This window comes from Electrophorus electricus, chromosome 8 (assembly GCF_013358815.1).
Source record: "Electrophorus electricus isolate fEleEle1 chromosome 8, fEleEle1.pri, whole genome shotgun sequence".
NCBI classification, from domain to species: Eukaryota; Metazoa; Chordata; class Actinopteri; order Gymnotiformes; family Gymnotidae; genus Electrophorus; species Electrophorus electricus.
This window is the reverse complement of record NC_049542.1, coordinates 24,826,284-24,837,030: the sequence shown is the minus strand read 5'-3', so window position 1 is coordinate 24,837,030 and position 10,747 is coordinate 24,826,284. Positions and strand designations below refer to the sequence as shown.

General features: G+C 41.2%; 1 protein-coding gene across 2 annotated transcripts; it reads right to left on the bottom strand.

Moving 5' to 3' along the window:
* Positions 1-888: 888 nt before the first annotated feature.
* Positions 889-10,479, bottom strand: wipf2b (WAS/WASL interacting protein family, member 2b). Of its 2 annotated transcripts, none has more exons than XM_027016106.2 (8): positions 10,347-10,479; positions 7,767-7,898; positions 6,846-6,978; positions 6,656-6,766; positions 5,663-6,325; positions 4,113-4,322; positions 3,623-3,724; positions 889-3,280 (listed from the first exon to the last, which is right to left on the bottom strand). In XM_027016106.2, the coding sequence occupies exons 2-8, from the start codon at positions 7,830-7,832 to the stop codon at positions 3,240-3,242; spliced, it is 1,326 nt and encodes a 441-aa protein (XP_026871907.2). In that variant the 5' UTR covers positions 7,833-7,898; positions 10,347-10,479; the 3' UTR covers positions 889-3,239. The 2 variants fall into 2 exon arrangements, with proteins under 2 accessions (XP_026871907.2, XP_035385328.1); XM_035529435.1 differs by having other exon boundaries at positions 6,728-6,766.
* Between the last annotated feature and the right edge of the window lie 268 nt (positions 10,480-10,747).

The window sequence follows — 10,747 nt, the reverse complement described above, 5'->3', positions numbered from 1 at the left end:
GTTAACACATCTGGGTCAGTGTGTCTAGCTAGCACATGATATCCTGTGATGGATGAAAGACGGGTGCAACATGGTGTTGTACCTGTCCCCGAATTAAGAAGCCATTTCAAAACACAAAAAATATAAGACCATGAGACGCTAATGATCAGTAAAATAATTCTCAAATTAATTCTCTTATGTGTGCAGGGGGGTGTCATATAGTGAATAAATCATGTAAAAACATAAATGTCTTCAATAGGCTATGCAGAGAGTGAGAAAGATGATTACCAAGAGTTGTTCCACTCATTATTTTCGAACCAGCGACAATGGAAGGACAATTGACAGTGGCATCGTCTGTTGGCCCAACCCTAGTATGGGTGGCTTAGGTGTTGGTATCTCAACTTCTCAAGTGCCATTTTATTTCTCATTCCAGTCTAGAAAGTCCGGATTCCCCCCTTTGGTCATATATAATTCTTTCAGGCCAGCTAGGGCATGAGGGGTCATAAACATGTAAAACCTCCACTTACACTCCTACTCGCCCACACCCACTACTAAGCCCCAAAAATGCCAGTGTCACTGCTGTGTTGAGAATAGCTAACCCTCCAAAGAGCAACTCATTAGCAAAAATAATTCAAAATGTAGAAATTAAAGACTATAATTATACTATTTCACATGTCCCTATTAAATAGGTGTACCCCAGGGCTGGACTGGGAACTAAATTCTGTTCTGGACTTTCATTCTAGATCAGGCCACTACAGTCATGGGCTCCAAGATGAAATCACCCAGTTGTTTTTGTAAGAAAGACAAACTTTGCATAGAATGGGTATGATACTTCTTAATAACCTAATCAATACACTGAAAAGTTATTACGATATATTTAAATTTTCCACAAAGAAGTCACACATCAGCTGACCTTTTGTCATTTTTTTACATTTTATTTGTACTGGTACTACATGGCTGACCAATAGAGGAACGCAACGTATAAACAGCAGATAATGGGAGAGAACACACTGGAGTCTCTCTCAATGTAAGCGAAACTGTGCATCTACACTGTCTCCTGGTGACAGACAATGACAATACAAGAAGAAAAATACTCAGGCATTTATACTCATTTATTAGGGGCACCTGAAGATTAGTCAAAGGCTCAGTTTAAGGCCCAGGTTATTCACATGTGCTTCAAAGCATTCCCTATATTACAAGCTTTGTACAACTTAAAAACAGATTAACCATTACTACCATATTTCCCTAAATAGTTTAATGTACTTCTGTTATTTTCCTTTTTCTAAAAATTGTGTACCGATGAGCTGTAAGGCAGAATGGGTGGTGGGGGTTTGATGACTTCTGCAACAATTATTTGACTCACAGGGGCATGTGAGCTGCACATAATTCAAGATCTGGGAAGGAAAAAAGAGAAGGGAAAAAATACACAGTGCATTGTTTACCCCTACCACATAAAGATGTATGCATGAATACATCCACAGCATTAACTGGCCTTGCAAAATACTGTCCAATACCATCATAAATGCAGATGAACTGAATCAATAAATGATAATCGAAAGTGTCAGACATAAAGAATCAATAACGAGCCCCCATCCCACCCTTTCTCATTATGGGCTAAGTTTACATAATTAAGGACAGCAGAGGATTATAGAGCTGTTAGTTGAACACAACTACCATGATAGTTACCAAGTCATGTTCCAGCAGTATTACACAATTTAGTAAGACCGTCCCATAGCCTTCCACCATTAATTGACTTTTTCCAGTAACTGGTGATAGGCCACCAAAAACAAAAGTGTGTTAAACTGTGAAACACACAGCACTCCTGCGGCTCCACATGTACAGTTGTAGCATTTCAGCTTAAGTTTGGTCCCAATGTGTCACATGCAGTTTAAAGAGGGTCCAACCAAAGTGAATCTTATAGTGCTTAACCAGCTTCCAGTTCATTTCACCCCTTTGGGAGTGTAAGTAGTGTAAGTAGTGTTAGTTTTCTCTCACTAGGTGTGAATGCAGTGCTAAAGCAAGGTTGTCAAACAAAGCAAGTCACTGGGCTGCACGTCTGTGGTTTGCCTTCGTCCCAGCTGGCACACCGTGAAGCGAGCTTTCTGAAAGTGGGAGCAGATTTATCATCTTGTCAAGACAGAACAAATGGAAAACATGCATAAGCCTGAATTCCCCTCACGATGCACGGCTATGAGATGCAGTCTCTGCAGAGCAAAGCAAAAGCAACATTTCCCCACACCATTAATAAAAAGGTTTTAAAAAAAGATCAAGAAAATCAGAATACATCATTGTTAGTATGCCCAATCTGGACAAAAGTCCTACCAATGGGAAAGGAAAGGCATGGGACGACTAAGACAGAAGCATGCAATAGGAGCTGCTCCTCTTGGCACTTCTGGAAAGAACTTTGTTATAATAGTTATTAAATTATGAGGGGCAAGTATTCAAGTCCCAAAAGCCCCCTGAGAACTTAAATTAATGGCTGTTCCCTGATAATGGGGTGTGTCAAACGAACATTTAAATAAAAACAAAACAACAACAACAACAACAAAACAAAAACAAAAACACCACAATAACCCAGCTAAAGCAATTTTAGTGCTTACAGTTTACAGTTCCAGTTTGCACTCAAGGACAGGCATGCAAATTTCTCTGCTTTCTAAGTCATTAGCATATTCACAGTGCATCAATCTGGAACAGGTTTTGGAGAAAGTGTTAACCACAGCATTATTATTATTAGTTTATTAACTACAAGTTATTAATTTAGTATAACTTATAATATTAATAATGATAATAAAGGATATGCGCATCAGGATTCTTCCAAACCTGTTTCTTTTATCTTAAGCCATACCCTCTTACACAGGTCTGCTGAACCTTCAGTACCAACAGCTGGTGTCTCAGTCAACAACGGCAGGACTGCGCTGTGCCACCTCACTGTCCTTCCTTAGACTGCAGTGTTAACATCCACATAACACACAACATCTGGAGGAAAGAAAAACTGGCCATTGGGGTAGAATGCAACACAATGTTTTTTTCTGCTGCTTTCCCTCTCCGTACCCAGTGGAGTGAAGTCTTTTCCCAACCCGTTGCCAACAGAGGTCTAGAGAGCGTTGCTTGCATGATGGAGTTCGCTCGAGTGAAATGGAATGTTTTCCAGTGAGGCAGAGGATGTTAAGGTGCAGGCTTGGTGTGTGTGGGTGTGTGTGTGTGGATGCAAATGCGCAAGCTTCAGCTCCCACATGGCACCGTAAGACTTGTCACAGTGTTCACCTCCCCACAGGAGGAAGTGGAGGAGCTCCCCTCACCGCTGCCCAACAGAGACATAAATCATAAGTTATCAATCACACCACAGCTCAGACAGTGACCACACTTTCACTGTAATCACCCACAACAGCCACCTTCACATAACTAGTGCAAAATGTCACTTGGACATCGGGGCATGATGTGCAAATTTAAATAACATTAAGAGATCATGGTTGTCCTTAATCGACAGGGATAAAGGTTTACTGGCCTAGTTTCCCTGAACAAACCAGCTTTTTGCTTTATGGGAGGTGCTATAAAACTAGTTCAGTACTGCAACTAAGAAAGCTGGCAAATAAATCTGTGATTCTGAGCAGCACTGCAGAATGAACGATTGCCCAGGCCTTACCTCTGTTAGCTTTGCTGGGATAGATCTTTGTGAAGTGTCTGTACTCCTCTGGTGGGGGGAAGTCATCCAGAGGATGGAAAGAATACTTAGACTCAAAGTCATCTTCAGCACAATCCAGAAATGAAGAGAGTTCATAGAGGGAACATAAGTTCGCAGTGAAATCATACCATACTCTGTTCTTCAGTATCAAATATGACATACAGTAGATTTGACACTTTTTTATTTGTGAAAGCATTCTTGTTTCTAGATTCACCTACAGTCACATTCTCCTATGGTATTGAAGCTTAATTTCCAGGTGCTGTGGTCAGCAGTCAAACATCATCCTTTACAGGTTTCATGCATTTCAGTTTGCCATCGATAATTAAATGGGAAATAGTTTTTAGTTCTGCAGCCTAAGCAATCTTAGATTAAACATGTAGACTAAAAAATGCTTGCCAAGTTGTAAATATTGTAGATATGGTCAACCATTGTGAGCGTCTGGTGCACTTACCTACAAAGGAGCGGGGAACAGAGGCATGTCCGTTGCGGATGGGTGGTGGTGGGGGTGGGGGTGGGGGCCCGGCAGGGGTACGTGAAGGGGGAGGAGGGGGCTTGCCCCTGCTGGGGGCATCAGAGGGGTTTCCGTGAGTTCGGTACGGGGGTGGCGGAGGAGGAGGGGCTTCCCGGCTGTTACGTGGTGTCTGCCCTGGGACCGGGGGAGCTAATTCAACACAATTTACAAACAAGTGTTTAAGACACAATGAGCAGTGAGAAAAGGCCCTGGGGTTTACAATAGATGTGCATTAATACAAAGCATCAATAGTACAGTGTTCCACTGATAGGGGTTTTTCAATGGTCGTGGCTGGTGCACATGCAGACATTTTAGATAGTAGGGAGGCTGATGGTTGATATATAATGCTGATATCGTCTTTTTCTGCACCTTCTAAAATTCAAAAATATAATAAATAAAATGAGGTACAACATTTCTAAAATTAAATGAATACTTATTGTATACATTGTTTGCTTAAAGAGAGCGGCACTCTTGTCTGCAGTTCATTTATTTTTGTAAGAATATCTGCAGGTAATCAAAAAGCTAAACTTTTGGGTTTTTTGGGGGGGGTTTGGCTTGGTTGTTAAAAAACAAAACAAACAAACAAACAAACAAAAAAAAAACCACAACACAGCAAAACCCCCCACATAAAACAAATCATCAGCTGGTTCCAATTACCTCAAAAATGCAATTAATCAATCTACAACTGCAATGAATGATTAAATGAATACAATTTAATCTGTTTTTTTTCTTTAAATTATATTACAAAGTTCCTTTTACTACTAACATAGCAGCAGGCCAAAATAGTCTGAGAGACAAATTCTGAAACAAGTACCAGTGGCTGCAGCAACGATGTTTAGCCAAACATTTTAAAAACATCTGCTCAGAGTACATGCATGTAGCCTGTCAGAGACGGGCTGCCATCTGAAGATATATATATATTTTATTATTATTTATTTATTTATTTATTTTTTAACCACCATTTAAAATAAATGCACTGCATTGTTCATGAAGCTGAAGTTCTTTTTTTTGTTGAATCGCCAGGCCAGGCTAGAAGAAGCTATTTTCACCTACATTCAATCACCTTGTTGTTTTCTTTCATTTGGTCATTAATGGCAAGCATTTCAGTGCTTCTGGTATCTGTGATGACTAGCTGGGCAATGTCCATAAAGACTGTGCCTATGGCCATGCTTTATTTCTAGTTGATAACTTTTTGATTGCCTGAACCATGTTTATTTCTTCTGTGTAGTTGAACCTCATTTGCTCCTGGATATTTAATCAATCATTTTCTGAACTTCTTCACTCCTGTCAAGTTTTCATGACTGTGGGTATATTGCACTACTGCCCTTTAATGCATAGTAAACGACAGTAACCCAGTTATCATCACAATTTGCAGTGTAAAATCTTTCAAATGTTCCCTTATGCCTCAAACTTCTTTAATGTGTAACTTCATTAATGTGTAATGCACAGTCTAACAGGAGGGAGATAGTGACTGCCACTGGGGGACTCACCTGCTCCTCGGCCTGGTGGATCTCGTGCAGGAGGTGGAGGACGCCCAGCCTGTGGTGATGGAGGAGGGGGTGGAGCATGTGCCCTTGTAGGTGTATGGCCACCCATGGCTGGCTTCTTGCTGAGCGAGTTATGTCGCTGGGGCAGTTCTGGGGCAGTTTCATTCACTGGGCTGGAGGGACCGTTGGAGACCACAAGCTGCTGGCGGTATGGGGGTGGTGGGGGTGGAGCCAGGGAGGAAGAGGATGAGGAAGATGAGCGGTTGCTTGCTGGAGAGGGAGGTGGTTTGACAGGAGGTGGTGGTGCAGCATCACGTCCCGGTGCAGGAGAAGGGCCCCTCTGCCCTGGTGTGGGTGGGAGGGGCTTTTCTCGGTTGTATGAAGATGCATGGACTTTTTGCGGCGGGGCGAGTGGAGCATTACCACGGCGAGACATGGGTGGAGGGGGAGGAGGGGCAGAGGAACTGTGTTTCATGCCTGTCGAAGGGCTGCTGGCTCCACTAGAGGGGCGTGACAGATCTGGAAGCGAAGGACGCTGAGAGCGGCTTGATTCAGGCGGAGAGGCCTGTTGAGTGGGGCTGCCTGTGTTTTCAGGGCGACCTGCTGGGCACGGGGCAGCAGGCCGAGAGCTGGGAGGCTGCAGAGCAGACCTGCCTAAAGAGCCATCTACAACGTGCAAACACAGAGAGACTGAATTCAGTCAGGGAAGTTTCAGTGTTAAACGAAAAGGATGTGCAGGCAAGTTAATGCATTTAAAAAAATCATCATTGATGACATCTGGGAGGAAACACCATGTGAATGATCACCATCTCAAAACTGACAGCCTAAGACTTGTGAAGCATAGAAATCTAAGTGATGGTAGACTGTATGAGGTACACCTTCTGGAAGGGTCATGTACCTGGACACATTTATTCCTAAAGTATATCCTGTTTAAAGAAACCAGTGATGAGTCAAACCTAGTCCAATACTGAAACAGGAGGATTAAAACATGCATACCTCCTACAGGCCGCAGTTTAGGTACACCTCCCTGAAACAAGCCACCCATTGACTGAGCTCCCGTAGACATACCTCCACCAGTGGCCCCGCCTCCAGCCCCTCCTTTCGGCTCTGTAGGACAACAGAGTCACTGTCACTCAGCCTGCTGTGTACTGAGAAATCGTAATACAATATAATGGTAAAGGCTTACTCTCAATCATGGGAGCACTCCTATCATTGACAACATCAACCTTCTTTAGTCTGGTTCCTTTGCAGATATCTGACAGCAAAGCTCCTCTGCCTTTTGCTTCATCATGAGACAGTTTAGGTGGGGTAGTGTGTGCCTTTATTAAAACAAACAAACATTACCAGAAAATCCATGAAAAAGAAAACTCATGAAAACAACTTTGGGTAATAAACATTTTGACTTCTATATAAAAGACGTGATGGATAAAAAGAACTTACTTTGAAACAGAAATTACTTCAAAAGATAGGTTTTCAAAGAACAGGACAAATATGGTAGTAGACTCACTGACGGCACATAATTTTATTGGTATTTCATATCCAACTGCGGGGAAAAATACCCAAGATCCTAGAGGATTACTTTCTTGCAAGCTATACCATTTAGACAGCTGAAATAGTCCATTTTGTGCTCGCACTAAGTCAGTGAGCAATGAATATTTTTAGCCTTTTCTAGACAATACATTTAAAAAAGCAAGCATATGTAAGATAGGTATATAAATATATAAATTGTGGGATTTGAACCAATCATGCAAAATGTAGTAACATTTTCTTTGGTGTAACTCATTATTTTTACAATAACCCTAGTTTTCTGATCTGCATCCTGCATAAGAAATTAAACATGAATGATACAAATCACAAAAAACTGAAATCACAAAACTTTCACCAAACAGGCTTTCCAAAATAAAATCCTTAACTCAAAAAACACAGTGTCAAGAAGATCCAATTAAAACTTTCCTCAAGTATACCCAAAAACTATGGAAGGTATCTCAAGCCTGTGATTTGACACCTGTCAACTGTACAATATCATTTACTCTTTAAGAAAGACAAGTGACAGATGCTCAGGGGCTGCAAACAGCCCTTGAGATGTGCTGGGGGTTGGACTACTCACTTGGCTGAAAGTGGGTGGTGGAGGGGGCCCCCCGGGTGGTGGGGGCGGTGGAGGCGGGATTGGCATCCTGAATGTGCCTGCAGTTGTGGAGCTATGTGTGGGATACTCTCAGATACTCATGGAGGCAGTCACCTGTTGAAACATGTATACTAATCAGTTAAAAGCTTCCTATAGTTTTGGGCAAGGTCTCTCTAACTGAGTGTAGTCACTGTGCAGGTGGCTGTTTACCAATTTAGACAAAAGTAAACAAAGGGCATAAAAATTACAAAGGAGATTCCTCAAGTAGGAAAGGACATTGTTCTTGGTTCTGCACCCTTCATAATCAACTAACATCTGGTTAGCAGTGATCCAATGATGATCAATATATATGGTAGCTGGAAAATTGTGTATGATAATTGATGGAATCTGCAATTGCACATACCCAACTATATGTCTGATAAATCAAAATTTCTGCTCTATGCTAGCACCGAACACACTTGAACTTGAAAAGTGGACTGCACGGTAGTCTCAAAGACTAGTTTGAGAAGCACTGCTATATAAAACTCATTAATTAGTTCATGTAGCTGGACAACTGCATGGTTAACAAGTGAAAGAACAAGTGAATAAAACACATGAATTTGTGAAACTGGGACTTTATTCTTCATGCTTGAAAATCAAGGACTTTGAATTCGATTTGTTTTTTTACCTAGTGGTCTGCACAATTTCACCTAGACATGCCACAATCCAGAATATAGTTAACAGCAACAGGAACAGTGAGGATCAATATGCCAAGACTCCACCTCAAATGGATAGGCTGAAGTCAAAACTACACATTTGGATTTTGAGAAACATGCTTTATTAGACAGTGTAAATAGAGACATTTTCCAATGCTATGCCAGCTTCCCCCACAATTTACTATCTGAATGGAGGTCTGTTGAACAAACAGCTATTTTGTGTGTACCAATTAGACTAGTTAACATTTGTCAAACAGCATTGTTGGTCAGTTGCAGATAATCAACCTCTCTCTCTCTCTCTCTCACACACACACTATTTACAGCATTTTGCTGATGGCTTTATCCAAATCAACTTACAATTATGACTGAATACAACTTGAGCTACTGAGGGTTAAGGGCCTTGCTCAGGGGCCCAACAGTGGCAACTTGTAAGTAGTGGGGCTTAAACTGGCAACCTTCAGATTACTAGTCAAGAACCTTAACCACTGAGCAACCACTGCCACACTTTGTTATAGGTCATAGACTAAAACAAACCTTAACCTTGCAGAGCTTATCCTCAACAATAAAAAGGTGGTATTTACAAAGTTGTCAGTGTAATATTTAAATAAATGGCAGAATTTGGAATGCAAGGGCTCATTCTTCTAGTATTCCTTGGCATTTAAATATTTAAAACATCAATACTGCACCACTCCCAGTTTAACATCCCAACCACACGCCTTGGGCTACATCCAAACCAGCTGTCCAGTCCTAAATATTTATAAACCAAATGCACTCTTCAGGACCCCAGCCAAAGAAGCCACATGGTATAGCGGGTAATCTACTGCAATAATATTTGCAGCCAAAGATTCTGCATATCATAGTAAGCTCCATAAACAAAACAGGATAGCCAGTTGCAGGGGCCTTTCTGAAATGAAGGCGGACACACAACCAACAAGAAAATGTTTAATAATATGAATCCGCTATAATAATTAAAAACTAATCGACTTGCTAATAAAATTTCCCCCGTTTTCAAGATACTTCGCGCAGATATCAAAACATCAAGAAACACCTCTTCATTCATACATACATTATCCGATGTAAACATTTATTTGCACGCAAAAATCCCTCATAAACAATGAACCAGCAATTAATTGTATCTAAAATTACACACACCAACGAAACTCGATCTAGCTAGTTAGCTCGTTAAGTAGCTGGCTAACTAGAAAGCCATTTACCAAAATACCGTTAGGGAAAAGTAAGGAAAGACTAAGATGCCTGCCGAAGATAATTATCTTTTAATGAGACTGACCGTTTTGCGTGTTGGCTGCACAGTTAACAATCCCGGCAAAGATTGCCAAGACAGTTAGCCAGCCAGTTTAGCTCGGGTAATTTAAATTACCCGTAACCAGCTAATTAAGCTTTCTGGTTCGAAATATTAATAGACGACACTGCACATGGGCTCCTAACTACTGCATTTTATGAGCTGACAGCGTTAGTTGGGTGTGTTTCTTGCAGCTCTGTCGCTATCGTCGATCTAAACAAATCGGCCCTCTTCATCTCTTATGCGATAATAAAAAGTTCGTTAGCTAATGCTAGGAATCTAGGTTACCCGCAGTCCATGTATTAAAACAGATTTAACACTATTTAGTATTTATGTGAGTTATTAGAGGAATTAATAGTGCCACTGTATTATCGGACGCTTATCTAGACACTAAAGACCTCTGATTAAGATGATTATTGGTTTTACTGTTAGAGTAAGGTAGGCTAAGCTAGCTAGCAATAGATATCTGCGAGAGTACTAGCTAGCTAGCCACAGAGCTTCAAAGCTTCATATTGTATCGATGGGCCGATTTAGTTCCTGAATAGAAAACGACATGTATTTGCCTACTTTTCTTTGTAACACCCGAAGTCTTCACCGTTAGCGTCTCCCTTTATGCATGGTATCACTTCGCACAGATTTATCCCTGTGGTCAACCCGGAAACGTTTGAGTGCGCTGGGACCAGAAGTCCTACAGTGGCGGAATCTGATGCTACACTGGCTTGTCTGTCAATGACACGATTAGATGGTCCCATCGCACAGGCAACGCAGGGATGTTGGCTGTCTGCTTTCGGCAATAAATAACGGATAACCAAGTAGCTAAAGCACAAGAAAGCACAATTTCAAATAGTGACAAATAATAATTTTTAAAAAACATACAAGGCAAACAGCTAGTGTTATGGAGAAGGTTTTAAGTTTTTTCTTTTCTTTTTTTTTTTAAACAAGTGTACTTTGAAGGCTATTTTTCCTTC